This window comes from Nicotiana tabacum, chromosome 12, assembly GCF_000715075.1.
Source record: "Nicotiana tabacum cultivar K326 chromosome 12, ASM71507v2, whole genome shotgun sequence".
Taxonomy (NCBI): domain Eukaryota; kingdom Viridiplantae; phylum Streptophyta; class Magnoliopsida; order Solanales; family Solanaceae; genus Nicotiana; species Nicotiana tabacum.
This window is the reverse complement of record NC_134091.1, coordinates 20,452,796-20,470,608: the sequence shown is the minus strand read 5'-3', so window position 1 is coordinate 20,470,608 and position 17,813 is coordinate 20,452,796. Positions and strand designations below refer to the sequence as shown.

General features: G+C 35.6%; 3 protein-coding genes across 3 annotated transcripts; 2 read left to right on the top strand and 1 right to left on the bottom strand.

Annotated features, from left to right (window-relative positions):
• Positions 1–423: 423 nt before the first annotated feature.
• On the top strand, positions 424–4,217 carry LOC107768586 (protein RER1A). Its single transcript, XM_016587708.2, has 3 exons — positions 424–896; positions 3,014–3,194; positions 3,809–4,217. The coding sequence occupies exons 1-3, from the start codon at positions 547–549 to the stop codon at positions 3,860–3,862; spliced, it is 585 nt and encodes a 194-aa protein (XP_016443194.1). The 5' UTR covers positions 424–546; the 3' UTR covers positions 3,863–4,217.
• Positions 4,218–6,771: 2,554 nt separating this feature from the next.
• On the top strand, positions 6,772–8,581 carry LOC107768585 (uncharacterized). The gene is made up of 6 exons (XM_016587706.2): positions 6,772–6,820; positions 6,890–7,021; positions 7,110–7,218; positions 7,427–7,468; positions 7,564–7,620; positions 7,823–8,581. Exons 2-6 carry the CDS (start codon positions 6,990–6,992, stop codon positions 8,333–8,335), a joined length of 753 nt encoding a protein of 250 aa, XP_016443192.2. The 5' UTR covers positions 6,772–6,820; positions 6,890–6,989; the 3' UTR covers positions 8,336–8,581.
• Positions 8,582–10,343: 1,762 nt separating this feature from the next.
• Positions 10,344–11,990, bottom strand: LOC107768589 (putative carbohydrate esterase At4g34215). The gene is made up of 3 exons (XM_075227194.1): positions 11,746–11,990; positions 11,515–11,683; positions 10,344–10,628 (listed from the first exon to the last, which is right to left on the bottom strand). The coding sequence occupies exons 1-3, from the start codon at positions 11,988–11,990 to the stop codon at positions 10,344–10,346; spliced, it is 699 nt and encodes a 232-aa protein (XP_075083295.1).
• Between the last annotated feature and the right edge of the window lie 5,823 nt (positions 11,991–17,813).

Sequence of the window (17,813 nt, the reverse complement as noted above, 5' to 3'; positions counted from 1 at the left end):
ATACAGTTATAATCATATAATACATGAATTATACATCCGTCAGTTATTTTTAGTTTAAGCATTAGATGGTGGCTATTTGGGTTAATTCTTCAAAACTATAATTGTACATAATACCTAATGTAATCCGACAATTGGGGTTTAGGGAGGATAGTGAATATGCAATCTTACATCTGTAGAGCTTGTTATTGATAAAATCTTCGGTTAACCACAACAATATATAGAGAGAAATAAAATAGTGAAAAAGTCAAAGATGCAATACCACCATTGAGATATTAAAAACAAAAGCAATATCGACGGTGATAAGAATCTAGGAATAAGAAAATATAAAAAAAAAAAGAAAAAAAAGCTTGACTGCGTATTAACTTTCTTCCCTAATTGTTTATCGACTGATCAAATATATTAAAAGCCCATCCAACAATATGGAGGTCCGAAGCCCCTTCGGATCCTTTCAACTCCTCATTGCTCTCTCTCTTCCATAAATATCTACTCCAATTCCATTCGCGGTAAATATCAAAATAAAGAAGAAGAAAATAAGTAAAAAAGGAAATGGACGTCGGTGGCGGGAAAGTCGCCGGCGACGGTGTTTCCTCCGCCGTATCACAATGGACCTTAACCCTATCACAGCGGTATCAACACCTGCTGGATAAATCAACACCTCAAGTCCTGCATCGGTGGATCTTCTTCGCAGTGATCGCTTTGATCTACGTAATACGCGTGTTCATGGTTCAAGGCTTCTACATTATTACGTATGCCTTAGGAATCTACATAATCCAGCTCCTTATTGCTTTCCTTTCACCTCAAGTCGATCCGGAAGTTGAGGGCGGTCCCACACTTCCCACTCGCGGTTCCGATGAGTTTCGTCCTTTCGTTCGTCGCCTTCCTGAGTTTAAATTCTGGTGATATGACGCCATCATCTTTACTCCTTTATGAATATTCTCAGATTTGATGTGGATATCTATTGCGATCTCATTTTGTAGTGTGATTGTTATCTAGTTTCTGAATTTATACTTTGCATGAATTGAAACTAAATCTGATGTTAATTTTTTGATAAGCAATTGTATCTGATTGTTCATATCGCCTATAGATGAAAAACAAGTCAGATTTATATTTTTAGGATTTCTGGATACTTTTTCTTAAAGGAAGAATTTTGCAATCTATGATTATGTTAGTTGATGCTCAGCTGAAGAAATGATCTGCTGATCTGTTTGTTACCTGTTCAGGCCTTTATGTGATGATTTAGGATCTGATAAAAAATAGCAGAATAGGAGTGGAAAGAAGGAAAGATACTTTTCTCAAACTATTTTGTAATAGGACCTTAGCCAAGCTTAAAACTCCGTGTTTGGAGGAATTAGTTTTTTGAGACCAAACACTACAAAAAGGGGTATCAAGTTAGCATCTTTTTACATGTTTTGCCGTCGGATTTTTGTATTTAAGTGGTCAGCTTCTCATTGGTGCCTTTGAACTTCTCATTTCTGCTCTACCTACACGGATTAAGTAACGTGCAGAGTCTAAGATAGATAACCTGGTAGTTATTTCTTAAATTCTTATTGGAACAAGTTGCTGGAAGAGTTTTTCAAGTTCAAAAGTATGAAAATTTGATGCTTCCTTACTGCCCCCCAGAACGCTTTGCTTAGCCCCATTTTTGGATCTGATATTCATATAGGTGGCAGGATAATAGTATCACAATTATCGATTTTGTACTGCCTAAATAACTTTGATAGATAGAAACACTATGTACTGGTTGCACAAAGCTTGAAGCTTAAGTAATATACACAGGATTTCGTTTAAGTCTGTTTATTGAATTTGTTATAAAAAAATGTCACGTTGGTTTTAACTTATACTAAATGTATAGTAAATTTCCACTGGGCTCACTCTTACAATTTGGTTAGATGCAAACAATTGTCCTTGACCACATGGAGTACATTTGTTTTCATTTTCATCTGTAGTACTCGTTGCCCAACATAATAGTTAAAAAAAAAGAACGTGTATTGCCTACAATGTCTTTATTTTCAGGATGTTATTTCTCACTTATCTCAAACAAAAAATGAAGCTATTTTCTCAATTTGAATAGCTAGAATGAGCTTTCTTTGCGTGCAATGTGCCTCTCTACTGCAGTTGAATTTAAGTCCTATCGCTTGGATTAATGCTTATTAGCATGAGGTGATTTAATTGGATTGTTCTTTGGTTATATGTGATAGCTTGGGTGGTTTTATTTGGAGCTCTTTGGTTAGTGAGACAAGATATCTTAATCTGTTAAGAATTAGATATTCAAGAAGTATGTCCTGATCTTGAATTATATTGGTTATAAGCAAGAAATTTTATCCTGACCATCCGTTACTTCTATTAGGTTTTCTAGGTATTTTAGATGTTTATGGTACCATCTCGATGATATTTTTCGGTGAAATGCAGGAATCATGATCCTTGACCTTTATTTCATGATTCCTGGCCAACATCATTCTATCATGGGTTTCTATGAGTTAGATTAATGTCCTACTCCAAACTTTGTCCAGATTTTCAGAAAATCCATCTCATGCTTTTTTCAAAATTATTTGTCACGTCTAGTCAGAAGCTGATCACCAAGTTTACTTGGTTCCTCAGTAGTTCTTTATCACCTAGTAATGATTCCTAATCTCGGAGGTTATGCAGGATGTTTTCTAATTGCTTTAATAGTTGAGATAAGTATGAATTTAGGACTTTGAGCTTGTGATATGCTTTAGCCATAGCAAGAGGAGAGCAGAGTCCATTTCTTCTACCCTTTCTCCTTTATACTCCCCATAGTTCTTTGAATTTTATTGCAGAAGATCTTGAGCTGCTTTTGTATTGTAATACGGATTCAGGATTCACACGCTTGTTGATCAATTAATCGTGAAATAGAACTTCATTGAGCACTTCATTTATTCATCTATACTTCTTCAGTTAGTTGCAGGCTTCATCCAATTTCTTTTGGCAATATTAGCTTCATGAATAAGTAGTTTGGCATGAATTTGATTTATCTTGTACTTCTCCTTGGCAGGTACTCACTAACAAAAGCTGTCTGCATTGCTTTTGTATTGACATTCTTCAGTGCCTTTGACGTGCCTGTATTTTGGCCAATTTTATTATTCTATTGGTTGGTGCTGTTCATTTCAACAATGAAGAGGCAGATAATGCACATGGTCAAATATAAATATGTTCCCTTCACATTTGGCAAGCAGGTACATTTCCCAATTTCATATCTAATTATTTTGGTAGTCTTTTTACATGTTCCCTAAGTTGCCTGGACTCTTCATTTTCGGTGCCGCACCCCGTGTTGACACGGTATGGGTGTGGGTGCGGGATACGTACCGGATATGGTCAACCGATTTTGGGTATTTTGACCAAAATAGGTAGAGAAATTCGGGACAAATACAATGATTTCTTAAATCAAAACAAAAGATAGGGTGAAATTGAAGAAAATGGAATACCTTGTATATAGGAATTTCTCTATCAGACCTTTTCCTTTTTATCTCCTTCCTGTATTCTTGATCAATATTTTCTCCTTCTCGGAATACATTGTAAGTTTTCCACATAGTGTCTCATAATGTAGACCTAGTTTTATAACTCTATTTTTAGATATTTAAATTAATTTTAGCCGAATCCCCGTACTCGTATCTGTACCTGGATCCGTACCCTTGAATCTTAAAATTTAGATAGATCTGACATCTAGATCTGCACCCGTATCGGACACACGCACCCGAGTCCGAGCCATTTAACATGTTCCAGGCTGCATTGTCTCTATACTTTTCCTTCAATATGTTGAAAATGATTGGAAAATGTTTCCTTTCTACAGCGTTATGGGAAGAAGAAGCCATCAACTGATGAGGCCGGTGCTTCCAGACCTTGAGGTTCAAAGCAGATTGAACATTTCATGATGGGGAATCAATTTGTTGTAGGCTACAAATTTGCCGGGATGGCTTTATTTTTCATAGAATAGGTTTCTGAGGTTGGGTATGAGCAATTTATTATATGAATATAAATGAATTCTTAGATTCTAAACTTAGCTCCCCAAGAAGCTGCCATGTATCTTATTCTTTCATCGATAGGTAAGCTAGCCCCTGTATGTCATTATTCATTTTCTGAGCTCAGTCTACAACCACTCTTATTTAACTCTAGCTTAGTAGATGCCAAGAGGTTGCATATCCCTGTGGTGGAGTTCTTGTAATAATTGTTTGGTTAGAAAATATTCAAATCTTTCTATATCTGCATGTTCACTTTTTTAAAAAAAAATCAATTACTGCTGCATATTTATGTTTGCCAATAAATCGTCATGCACACGAGCAGTGAAGGCTTCTCTTTCGAAGGGTGGAATTAGCATCTACTGCCTTGCATATCCCATTTCTAGTTTTGATACACCATTTGTAGAGATATTTGCCTGATGACTATTAAGCTGCTGGTAACTGTACGATGGAGGTAATGCGAAGATTGTCACGCAGTGTACATCAATCTGATCATTGAGGTATCCTGCTGTTGTAACTTTCTGTGTCGGTGTAATGACAGTGAAATCTACCACTTCATGATGCAGCAAAATTATTGGATTTTACTGTAGAGATGAGAATGAATTTTATGTGCACGAATAGTGGCCATCATTTGAGTCTTCTATCCTGAAAGATAAGGGAAAACAGGGCAAGTATTATGGGAGGGATTTGGAGTCTCACAAATTCGTGTCTTTTTAGATGCTGAATAGTCCCTTTTGATATCCAATTTGTTGTTTTTCTAGTCTTTCGACCTGCCTTCCCTGTAATGCGCTGTTGTCACATTGGGGGCTCAGTTGTGTTGTTGCCCTACCATTTATATACTTGGGGGTTGTTGGATTAACTGCATCTGTATTATTGAACAGTTTGTGTTACACTTACCTTTACTCAAGTTCCTCAAACTCCCCCACACCAAATTGAGCAACTTAATTACAGATAAATATCTGATTGAAACTTGAGATAGTTTGGTTATGCAGGAGTTGCAAATCCGACCGGCTCATATTTGACTTTGATATGTATGATTGGAGTGTAAAATTGACTTATGCGTGTGGTAGTCTTGCCAGGCAGTACTTAACATTATTGCAAAAGGGTGTTTAAAGAAGTGTGGTGTCGCTGCAAATGGAGTGTAGAGAGCTTAGTGTGTACAAAGATGCATACAATAAATGGTTGCATTTAGAAGGGAAAAGAGGTCACTTTCAACCTAGATCATTATGGATGCAGTGCCACTCACTTCAAAGGATTGGTAGAGGACCACCATTTATTGGTCTCGTGCGATTGGCCAGACTCTATCCAAGTACAAATCTTGGGAATCTTTTGCCCCTCTCTTTGGGGATTACCATTTTGTCCAAAGGTTTTGCTGATTATTAATTAGTAAAGAGACTTCTTTTGTGATCATATGTTTACTCATTTGTCTCTGCAGTCTTCTGCAACTTAAACAGCACTGAACAAAAAATGTACTTGTTCTTTTGAATGGCAATATGTAGGGTTTGACTTAACTGCTTATGGGATTTAAATGTTAGGTCATAGAAGTAGAGACAAAGGTTTCAAGTCTATATGGGTAAGTGAGTATGTTTTGCTAAGTTGCTTTGGAGATCAACTTTACAGGATCACTACAACCACAGACAACCAAGTATCTTGATGTTATAAGTTATAACCCAGTGACTTTTAATTCTTTTTTTTTTGGAGGTTAACTAAGTCCTTAAGGTCAAGTTATTTTAGGCTATGGCAACTTTAGGTAATTCTTGGTCATTTTCTATATTACTTGCTTATCTCTTGACTTGATTATATAAGCAAAGGAGAAAAAGTAATATAGCTATCACAAACTAGAAAAATGTGAATAAAGTGAACATAAAGTTGTGGTCTTTAAGGGAACATAAAGTTGGTTAAGGATTCATAAGTATGAGCTAACTGCTAAAAAGAGTTTAGTTCTACTTCAGAGTCCTCAGGGATAACACACGCATGCTATGCCCTACATGCTGGGCTAGGGCCACGCAAGTTCTGCATGCTAATACACAACTGGTTGCTTAATTATCCGAAAATCTAACTTTAACATCTTTCTTTGTACGTCTAGACCAACTCGCGTGCACCTCAAAAATAACTTTAACATCCTCATTTAACCTTCAATCAAAATGAAGGACGCCATTTTCAGCTGTTAGATCGATCACAAAAAATAACAGAATATCAGTCCTTGCATCCACGGGAGCCTATCTTATTCTCTGGTACCAAACTCGTTTACTTTTTACTGAAATCATTCATGTCAAAGTCTACTGATCTCAAAATCCTTCATTAACACCCCCCCACCCCACCCCCCCCCCCCCCACAAATATATATAAGAAAACAATGGTAAGAAATGTCTCACGAGTTTCCTTCACATACCTCTCACAATCATTTAAAGGCAATAATGTTCATCTTTCTCTCTTTTCAGTTTTATTGTGATTTGAACTAACACTTGCAGCTTACGTTCTTTTCTTTCTCTGCCTTATTACCCTGCCATTATCTTGGAAAAATGGAAGGGGGACTTCCCATGCTAAACTGTCTGTTACAGCAAACACTAAGAAGTCTCTGTACTTGCTCTGACTCTTCTTCTAATGTGTCTAATAAGTGGGTCTATGCTGTCTTCTGGAAGATTCTCCCCAGAAATTATCCTCCACCTAAGTAAGCTAAGCACATTAATATACCTGGAAATTAATGAATATTGCTATTTATCTAAGAAGAACATATTATATTGTTGTTTTTTTTTCGCAGATGGGATCGTGGAGGAGGCTTGCTTGATCGTGATGGGATCATGGAGGAGGCTTGATTGATCGCGCTAAAGGAAACAAGAGAAACTGGTAATGATATAGTACTAGGAGTATTTGTTTTGTGGTTTTTGTGGACTATTTATTGGCATTTCATTTCAGGATTCTTGTTTGGGAAGATGGTTTCTGTGACTTTTATGAATGCGAACGATCCAAAAGGGAATTTGTAAGGATAAAATTTGGTGCTGACATTTTCTTCAAAATGGCTCATGAGGTTTATAATTTTGGTGAAGGGTGAGATATTGTTTTCCTCCTTTTCGCTTTATAACAAGAATAAAACGTCCTCTTAGCAAAGTATTAGACCTTTTTGTTTGTTTTGCAGAGTGGTGGGCAAAGTTGCAGCAGATAATAGTCATAAATGGGTGTTTAAAGATGCCCCAAACGAAAAAGATTCAAGCTTTATTTGCTCATGGAATCTATCCATTGAACCTGTAAGCACCACTAGACCTTAAACTTAAAAAAACTATGGATTCAAAGTATAATATTTGTTTCAACTTTAGTATTTTTCACATATATATCTATGTTCCGTATTAAAAATAGTGTTCAGTTGAACCCATTGTACAAAGGCTGCATCGGCCTATGTTTCATACCCCCTGCCTTTTCGATCTTTCTGATTTCTGTATTTGCCTTTTTTGGAAGCAACCAAGAGCCTGGGAAGTTCAGTTCAATTCAGGCATTCAGGTAATGAATCCAGTCAATGACAAAATATACTAACTGTTTCATCATTACAGTCATTTCAAATATCTTAATTTAGGAAGTTTTTGTTTTTTTGGCAGACTATCGCGATTATATCTGTTAGGGAAGGAATCATTCAGCTTGGCTCCTTTAATAAGGTTTATCTCTTTAGTATGTTGCTCGGACTTTTCGAAAATATCGCCGCGTGCGCGTCGGATCCTCCAAAGGTAGTGCAATTTCGGAGGATCAGACATGGGTGTGACACGATTTTAGAGAGTCCGTGCAACATAATCTCTTTATTTTTCCTTTTTGGAGGTATTCATATGTTTCATTCACAACTGATTCCACTTATATATACAGGTTGTTGAAGATCTTAATTTAGTAGTAAGCATTCAGAGGAAATTCAGCTACCTCCAAAGTATACCGGGCATTTATGCAATTCAAAGACCATATTTGCCAATTCAACATCCATACACTTACAAGCCAAAAGATACCACTTTAGTTAACGCGACGGATCATCAAATGGATGATAAAAACCAGTTAATTGGCCCGAAAAGACTTCAGGGTGAACGATTACAAGAGTTTCCAGTTAAGGCCATAAACATAGGTTATAATAGCCCACAAGGCATGGCTAGTCTACCTTTATGGTCAATTCCTTCTCTTTTGCCTTCAATGCCTAGTAACGTTGGCGCTTTTCTTTCTAAAGCGCCATCTAGTTATGCCAATGCAGTACATGACAGTATTTTTCATGACGGAGTTATGAGGATGACCGATACAAGCCAGAACATCAAGGTTGATGGATTGGATCATTTAAAGTTTGAGGCAGCCGAGGAAGATGACAAATTTTCCTTAGACCATACAATGAGTCAGTGATTAATGAGAATGAGAAGAAATTGCGGCTTCCTGTTATATCTGCAGTTAAGTTGGCTCCAGTTTGTTATATCTGCATAGTGTCTTAAGTACATAAGAGGCATTGTATTAAGTAATAGGGACCTGTTGCTGGTTGTTAGCTTAACTTGTTGGTGAAGTTCTGAATACTTGATTGTATGATAATGACATAGTAATCTTTAGCAATTTGTTCTCTTCATATTATTTATTGGATATACATTTTCTGAAAAACATGTACATAATGTTAGGATTTACTTGTATGTTGACCATAGATTTAGACTTGGATCTTAGTTGTTGTGGACTTGGTAGTTTGATCTACTTTGCCTGTAGCTAAAGGAGGTAGAATAGCAACACAACCGAAGATTGTAATATCAATTGAGCCAAACAACTAGAGTAAATGAATCGACCCAAACAAAATAACAACAAACCCAGTATAATCCCACCAGTGAGGTTTGAGGAGGGTAGTATGTACGCGGACCTTACCCCTACCTTAAAGGTAGAGAGGTTATTTCCGGTAGAATCCCATCTCAAGGAAAATCAACCCAAACATAAAATGCAAAAAATCTAGTAAACCACAAAGTAAAGTTTTTCTTACTCTTAACTAACCAAAATTATGCCAGAATTGGTGGAACTAACTAAATGTGACTGCAAGAGTTTAGCATAGAAGGAAAATGTCAATGCATTCTCACTGAATGTGATGATTTTAAGAAGAAAAAAAATGGATATGGTCCAGTAACTCTTTTTACGCAAGACTAAGAGTCATTCTGGACCAGTTTCTCAGGTTCTAAAGTAATGTAGGGGAGGAAATTATTGTCCTTTGACAGAGTTCCCTAATAAAGGAGTTGGCAACTAGTGTCCTATTCATGAATTTAGTACATATCACATCACTGGTTAGATCAGCTCGATGTTGATCTCTTGCCTACTTGTTTCCCACTTTTCTAATTGCAAACAAAGTTGTACCAATATTAAGAAAAATAGGAGCAGCATTGGACCAATGTATTCACTAATTCCTTAACACCACCTAACTTTTCTTTTTTGGATTTTAAACTTTATATACAATGACAGTGTAAAGAATTTTTACACTTTTGGTATAGTTTAACATGTGATAGCGCTACTTTTAGCAGGTTGCTATTTAATAAGTAATATTTATCGTTGATATTTGCCTGTAATTAAGCTACTAATGCTTTCATTAGGATAGATTGTTAACATTACACCTTTAGAGGTGCAACTCTTCCCCGGACCCTATATAAATGCGGCTTTTTTTATTTGTCTCCAACCTCTAACTAAAACAGCAAAAGGCAGAGCAGCACAATTAGTAAAGGCAAGGTTCAAGATTCTACATTTAGGAAGTAATTATGGACTATGAGTGCTAATATTGGAAAGCGAAAGAATGAAAAGTTGGCCGACAAAACAAAGAAAGTTTGAGGATCCAAGCTGTAACACAAAGACAGTGGATATCTCATCCGACAGAATGGATGGTTCCTAATCTTGAAACTCTGATATTTTTTCTTTTCGATATTTGGGGACAAGATGCTCTAAGTTTTCCAAGAAAATGTGAGTAGTGACTTAGTGATACCTGTTATACTACATCAAATGGTCCCTATATTACGGAAACGTTACTCAACTTTGGTAATTTCGGTTCAAAATGAATATAAGTATTTTCAAATAAGAAATAATCCGATCTTATGACTATAATATAAAGATTCAATTAAGTATATTATTTTTCAAGAAGCAATCGTCATCACCGGTGAAAGTTGAATGGTGCGATCTGATATGAAAGTGATGGAAAAAAATAAAATACAATATATCTAATTTTGTGAATTTATAATGATTGTTGTGTTCTGCATACTAGATTTTCTATGTTCGTATGTAACTTTTCAACTGCGAATAAATACAAGTAGCGAAAAGCAAGATGATTTATGTAGTACCAAAATGAACAATTTAATCATCGGACTAGTTTAAAAAGAATTTCTTTTGAATAACAAAAACCAACTTAAGGGTTGAAGGAAGAAGTAAGTCGATAGACTAGTACATCATATGATAAATCTTTGTTAGAATTATTTTTAGCAGATGCAAATTTGGCTCTGAGAAATGCCTCAGCCATCATATTACCAAGTTTGACTTGGCCTTGGGTTGTGATATGAATGCCATCCGAATTCAGTGGTAGACCCTTAGCGTCAACCTTTATTACATTTGGGAGATCAATATCAAATTGTGCTTCTCTCACTACATCTACAAATTCTCCTACAAACGGTTGTTTAGGATGGTGTAGAACAACCTGCAAAAAAATAAAATAGAAAAAGAGAGACTTTAACTTCTGTATGTTGATAATGTATAACTAGAAATTGTATACTAATCATAATTTGTATTAAAGAAATGTTGTAAACAACCTAATATAACCGGTCGAAATACAATGATAGTGTAAAAATTATTCACCTTGTTATTGTATATAAAATTTAAATAAAAAAAGAAATTGCAGTTGTTTTACAACAATATAATCTCAGAAGTGGGGTCTGGGGAGGGTAGAGTATACTTAGACCTTACCCCTATCTTTGTGAGGGTAGAAAGGTTATTGCCGATAGACCCTCGGTACAAAAAAAATGAGAAAGAAGCAATAACAGCAAGCAGTACCTACAACACAACACTAGATAAACCGAAGCGAAAGAGACAAATTGGAATTGTTTTGATTGAGTTAAAGTTCCTCACATTGACAATGTATATGTTTTTAACAGCATCAGGTGAAATTGACTAACAACAATAGGTAACTCTTCATATATGTGGTAGTTGGAAAAATAGAGTAAGAACATGTTATATCCAACTAAATTATATTAGTAACGTAATCAATTTTACACTACTAATATATATAACTTAAATCCATTTTGATTAAGGTTTATTATCTTATGCAAAAATCACTTGAAAGAGAACACAACAAAAACATGAAACTGTAAATCAAACAATAAAAGAGTGAAAGCAATTAAGGATTTTATATATAGTTAATTACCACCACCCCAACAACAACAACAACAACAACCCAGTGAAATCTCACTAGTGGAGTTTGAGAAGGGTAGTGTGTACGCCAGCCTTACCCCTACCCCGAGGGGGTAGGGAGACTGTTTCCGATAGACCCTCGGCTCAAGAAGACGAAAAAGTATATAGTTGATTACCACAACAACAGGAAGTAGAGGAGAATTCAATTCAGTACGTAGGTCTTGAACAAACTTCTCAAATTTGGATTTGTAATATTTAGCAGTGTATTTGTCCTTTGAATCACTCTCACCATGATACCACAGAAGTGCTCTAAGTGTTCCTCCATCTCTAAGAGAAATCTTAACCCTGTTATCAATTGTTCATAGGGCAAATTTCCAGGAACCCAAGCATGAATTCCAGTCCCAGACCTAGAACATGGCACTAAACCAATAGCTCCAAAATTTGGAACTTTTTTTAGAATTGCATTAGCAAAAGCCATACCAGGACCAACTCCACAATTAGAAAGACAATCAACTCCATAATTAAGGGGTTCATGTGCTATTTCCCACTTTGTATTCACTCTAAATCGAAGAATATTATCTGGATTTGGTTGGGATTCAATAGGTACAATACCATCCCAATAACCGTAGCTTACTCCACCTTGACCTGCCATATTGCTTTGACCTGCTAATATAAATATTTGTTTGTTTAATCTGTCAGTGTTCCTACTCGTAATTAGACGATGATCCTTGTCTTTACTACTCATCCAACGTAAGTAAATCAGAACCAAAATAAACATCAAGATTAACAACATTTCTTCGGTTGCATTTTGTAACTTGTTGCACTTGAACAGCATCTTAATTAATTCCCCCACTTAGTTTCTCCTGTTGTCCCAGAGCTGTTACTTCTTCACTTCTTGTGGTACAAAAATCAAGAATCTTTAGATATTCCAAATATCCATAATCAAAGAAAAAGTAAGTACTAGCAAAATACTAAATAGAAATGATTATGTTGGGCTCGTATGTCATTGGTTACAATGAATAAACAATGACTCTTTTCTTTCTCTAGAATTACTTTCCATATTTCTGTCAATTTCCATTCTTTCTCTGTTTACATGAATTGGAACAACCTGATGTATTAACATGAATTTCATGCTAAGTAACAATATCAATGACATTTAAGAAGAGGGATATTTTTCTAGCCCTCTTTTTCTTTTCCAGTGTGCGCGCATTATTGCGGGAAATTTTTTTTATCACCTGAAATTAAATGCATTTATTTTTGTTTCTATACTGAGCTTGAGTACATGAACCATGAAATTTTAAGAAAATGCGCGATTCTTCCTATTTTAGACCTAGTACGTTGAATGTAAATTGTTTATGAGGCTGTGGAACTGAAATTTATAGTATTGTATTAGATTTTAGAAAGAAATAGGCTTTGCTCGTTCATACTTCACACGATAATTACCAAAAATGAATAAACTTTAATTTCCTTAGCTCAAATGAATAACTTCTCGGTCCATCTGTACATGTTTATTGAAGATTGCGTTGTAGTTGAATTTCGGTGAAAAGTTTTTGCATCGACGAATTTTAGTCAAAATTTTGAGAAAAACAGCTACAAGATAGAATCTGTATAGTGCTGATCAACGCTGAGAGAATGTAACGAATTTTCTGTACTATATCAATAGCCGAAAAACATGTTTAATTCTCAAATATGTTACTTTTTACAGCAGTTAAGAGTTGAAAAATTAAAGGTTGAATGTACTGATCACTTTTGCTTGCATTAGTTCATTAGTTTATGTTGATTAAACTGTCTTGGCAAAGGTGAATTCTAAATTAATATAAGGTGCACATTTAACTGTTGGAAATCAGATCGATATGTCCATGCACACATAGCAATCCATTTTTCAGAAGAAGCGGATGTTACGTTGAGGAAATGGCAAATCCGAAAATAAAAAAGATATATAAAGAATACCAATTTTAACGTAGAAAACCCTTCAAATCGTAGGTAAAAATTACGGGATCACCAAGATCCAAAAAGTTTTACCATAACAATAAGAGAGTTACAAAAGTTCTCCAAATTGGCTACACAACAAGGGCCAAATACGGAGCAACAATAGCAACAATAAATCAATTGAAGAAAGATAAGAAGTCACAAAAACGGAGCTGCTGTTAGAGGCTCAAAATCGGATGCTACAGGCCACCACATACGATCTTCGCCGTTTAAATCAAAGACCAAGATGTTAGGAACACTCAGTAAATATTTCAGCCAGATCAACGGTTAACAAATCGAAAAACATAATTTGAGGTTGGATGGTCGGAACAAAATCTGCAGCAAAACAAACACTTTTTTCACTTATAACTTTAAGATCATAAAGAGACCAATTAGTCACCCTTAACCCATCGATGGCGGGAAGTCAACGACTACTTAGATATGTAAATGATATTAGCAGGGCCTTGCTTGTTTTCGTCCCCGCAACTTCATTTTGCCGTGGAGGCTATGATGGATTATTCCTATCTTCATAAAAGAAGGTAATAACTTATCTTTTGAAGCATTAACATATTTTTTCAGTCACGTAAGCCTTTAGTTCCACAGTGTCTCAATAGAATCTCTACCATCCGCACAATCACGATTTCTGAACCTTTTACGGTCTTCTACTGTGTTACCCAAATAATATCCGAAAATAGTAATTTAATGTGGGCGAAATTTCTAGGAAAAAAAGGGGATGAAATTCGGCCACCATCTTCTCTCCTTTTTTTGTCCAAACGTATTTTGACCATAACCGATAAAGATGCACTGTTAAGTTTCGACATCCAGTTTCAATCTCAGGTGATCATAAGAAACATCTTTGGCAAACCAAACTCTGTCTGGGATATCACCATCCAAAGCAACAGTAGCAGACAAATTGATAACATAAGCAACAGTGTTAAGTGTTTCCGCCCAAAATGTATTTGGAAGTTTTGCCTCTGAAAGCAAGCATCCAACTCTCTCAACTAGAGTTCTATTCATCCTATCTGCCAAACCATTCAATTGAGATGTCTTGGGAGGAGTTTTCTGATGAAGAATTCCTTGTTCTTTGCAATAGTTAGCAAATGTACCACAATATTCACCACCATTATCAGTGCACATGCATTTTAATTTCTTCCATGCCTGTCTCTCAGCTAAGGCCTGAAATTCCTCAAACATGCAAGTGCTTGATCTTTGGATTTCAAAGGATACACCCAGCCACCTTTTGACTTTACTTTAAAAGGACCACACAAATGAGAGTGTACTAGCTCCAATAATTCGGGCTTTCTTAAAAGAGGATGACTATAAAAGGAAACCCTTTTCTATTTGCCAGCTAAACAATGGATACACCTTTTCAGCTTTGCTTGTTTTACTCCAGAAAGCAAACTTTTCTTAGCCAAACACGTAATCTCCCTCTCGCTCATATGACTCAATATCCTGTGCCATAATTCTGATAAAGTGTCACTTTCCACGAGATTTATGGAGTAATTAAGAATAGAACTTTATGTCACATATAATTGAGAAGACTTGACTCCTCGAGCCACTACTAATGAGCCTTTGGTGAGCTTTCATTGGCCATTAAAGTCTAAAGAGGCGTTATGGTAACCTTCATCGTTTAATCTTCCTACGGTGATCAAATTGAAAGGAAATTCTGGAGCATGCTTGACATTTTGAAGAACTAACGCTGAACAATTATTAGTTTTCAAACAAACTGTACCAACACCAAACACCTTAACTTCACTGGCATTGCCTATCTTCAACACTCCGAATCAAAATGAGTATAAGATGAGAAAAAGTCTTTTCTTAGTGTGACATGTGAGATAGCTCCAGAATTTACTATCCAGCTCATCTCATGGGATACCAAATTGATGATGTTTTTATCATAAGCAAAAAGAAGGTCATCTCGAACAATAGCAATAACATTGTTCTAATTATTTTCAACTTTCTTTCCTTCTCTAATGTCTTGCTTCAACTTGTGGAATAACCTTTTGATATGCCCTTTCTTGCCACAGTGGTTGCACGTAATATTATGGTATTTAGACCTTGACTTACTTCTGCTTTTACCACTATTCCTCGAACCTCTTGTTTTATATCTCCCCCGGTCTTCTGTAACCAAGATATCTGCTTGTAAGGATGAACCCTGAGATTTTCTCCTTACTTTCTCATTCAATACACCACTTTTGACCTATTTCATCACCACCTTACCACCAGGAGCTGAATTTGTCAAAGAAACATGAAGAGTTTCCCAAGAATCTGGCAGAGTATTAAGGAGCCAAAGTGTATCTCATCATTAAAATTAACTCCCATTCTAGACAGCTGATCAAGGACACCCTGAAAATTATTTATATGATCAAGGATATGACCGCCTTCCTTGTATTTAAAGGTCATCAATTGCTTTAGTAGGAACAACTTGTTGTTCTTAGTTTTTGAAGCCTAAAGAGTTTCTAGATTTTCCCACAACGATCTCGCATGTGTCTCATTCACAATATGGTTGTGAACATTGTCTTTAACACATTGTCGTATATATCCACATACTTGCTGGTGTTTGAAATCCTAATCTTCATTAGATATATTTTCGGGTTAATGAGCTGCAAAAATGGGTAGATGTGTCTTCTTCAAGAACAATAAATCTTTCATCTTGCTTCTCCAAATATTATAATTGATTATATTTAAACATATCATCTTTCTCATATTCGCCTCCATTCCGTGAAAACCCGGATAAATAACTAAGGTTCTGATACCACTTGTTAGGAACGCAAAAAACTAGCAGAGCACTAAATACAGAATAATACACTATCTTGAATTCAAAGAAGAAAAATAACGAGGAGTGCTTGTGTTAAGTCTCAAAGCCAAGTAATCTTATAAGGGGGGAAGTAAATGCAGCATGCTAAACTAGCAGAGCAGTCCAATTTTTATGTTTTAGGGGGTACATCAAAATTATTTAAGAGGTCCTTGATATATATACAAATATACATACACGATTTTTGCCAAAGCAAACGGGTTCCGGTGACCCCTCTACTCCCCATGTAGGCCCGCCTCTGGTTATAAGTTATATCTACCAATTTGATAGTTCTTGTAATCTATTTTTCCTTAACATTATCATCACCGATTGTATAAAGAAATTTTAAAAGGAAGAGAAAAAATTTGAGTTTAATCACTCAGCTCTTGAAAAGTCCTTAAAAATCTATCCCAATTTTATGCTCATGTAAAAGCAACTATTCGAAATCATCAAGAAGCCATTATAAGAATAAACTCAAGGTAAAAAACAGACTCAAAAATAAAATCTTCATAATAAAGAATTGGAAGAGAGAGAGAATTTTATAATTTGTCTCTCTACACATTTATAAAGAGTGAATTAAGTAGTAGCCTATGGTAGAAAGACAAGAAAATCCAGATGTTTAACCACAAAATAAAATTCTCGGTCAAGAAATTCCGTACTTTCTTAATTATATGAAAGGAAATAAACGTGACAAGAAATATAGAAATAATTGATTGAAAACAAAAGAAAGTAATTATATTCCAGTAAGAATCAAAACGTGCCTTTACAAGTAAAATTCTCTTCCCTTATATAGGGGTTTACAAATATAATGTTTCATTCCTTTTATGTCTAAGTCATTATGAGCATTAATGGCATTAAATAAACCGTTATAATTGGCGATCGTAATTGTCCATGAAGATTCTGTAACGGTTCTGATTCTTTTTCCTCATTAATTGGAGGTTCGTGAATATTCACTTTTTATTGTCTTGATTCATTTCATCTGTGTCTCTTCATTGAACAATTTAGGCTCGAGCAACTGCGTCCTTTCATCTCGTGAGTGATTTTTTCGCACCTCTTGTAATCCGTGCATCTTTTAATTATTACAGTCCAGTTGTCATCTTCTTAGTGATCCACGTACCATGCCCTGTTAGCCACATATAATTCCACGTGTATTATTTATTTTTTACCAATACAGATAGTCCCCCCCACTTACCGAATATTCTGCAATTGAATATTTGGGAAGTGATACGTATTTATGGCAGGAATATTTTGCCGTCGTTTCCCATATATCATTGCGTTTTCTTCAGAACCAACGCGTCGTATGTCACTTCCATTTAATGTATGTGCCACGTGGCCTTCATCGATTGGGTCTGCGACTCTTCAGTAGTTTTTAGGGCTTTTTTGCGACTGTATCAGTCACGAAGTGACTATTTCATTATGACGTTTCCATCATGACTTACTTTACATGACAGTTATTTTTTCTTATAAATACCCCATGTGCTTTTAGTTTCACGAAACCTTCAATCAACAGTGTTCTTCTTGTTTAATCGTTCTTGTTCTTCAACACACATTATTTTCTTTTATAACCATGTCTTCATCAAACCCCGATCCTCGCAGAGTAGTAATTGTAGATGAACTTTCCCCTTCTACTACTCCTGTTAGGAGTAGAAGAGGTAGTAGATTACGTAGTTTAGGATCAATATCTATTCATGGTTCTACTTCACAAACATTGTT

Bases quoted from the DNA above. Each gene is read 5' to 3' on its own strand.
- LOC107768585 (XM_016587706.2), top strand. From the start codon at position 6,990: ATGGCTCATGAGGTTTATAATTTTGGTGAAGG. The intron at 7,022-7,109 runs GTGAGATATTGT...TTTGTTTTGCAG, and splicing joins GTTTATAATTTTGGTGAAGG to AGTGGTGGGCAAAGTTGCAG. The intron at 7,469-7,563 runs GTAATGAATCCA...TTTTTTTGGCAG, and splicing joins AGTTCAATTCAGGCATTCAG to ACTATCGCGATTATATCTGT.
- LOC107768586 (XM_016587708.2), top strand. From the start codon at position 547: ATGGACGTCGGTGGCGGGAAAGTCGCCGGCGACGGTGTTTCCTCCGCC. The intron at 897-3,013 runs GTGATATGACGC...TCTCCTTGGCAG, and splicing joins CTTCCTGAGTTTAAATTCTG to GTACTCACTAACAAAAGCTG. The intron at 3,195-3,808 runs GTACATTTCCCA...TCCTTTCTACAG, and splicing joins CCTTCACATTTGGCAAGCAG to CGTTATGGGAAGAAGAAGCC.
- LOC107768589 (XM_075227194.1), bottom strand. From the start codon at position 11,990: ATGGCAGGTCAAGGTGGAGTAAGCTACGGTTATTGGGATGGTATTGTA. The intron at 11,684-11,745 runs GTCTGGGACTGG...AATTGATAACAG, and splicing joins GGTTTAGTGCCATGTTCTAG to GGTTAAGATTTCTCTTAGAG. The intron at 10,629-11,514 runs GTAATCAACTAT...ATTTTTTTGCAG, and splicing joins CTCTACTTCCTGTTGTTGTG to GTTGTTCTACACCATCCTAA.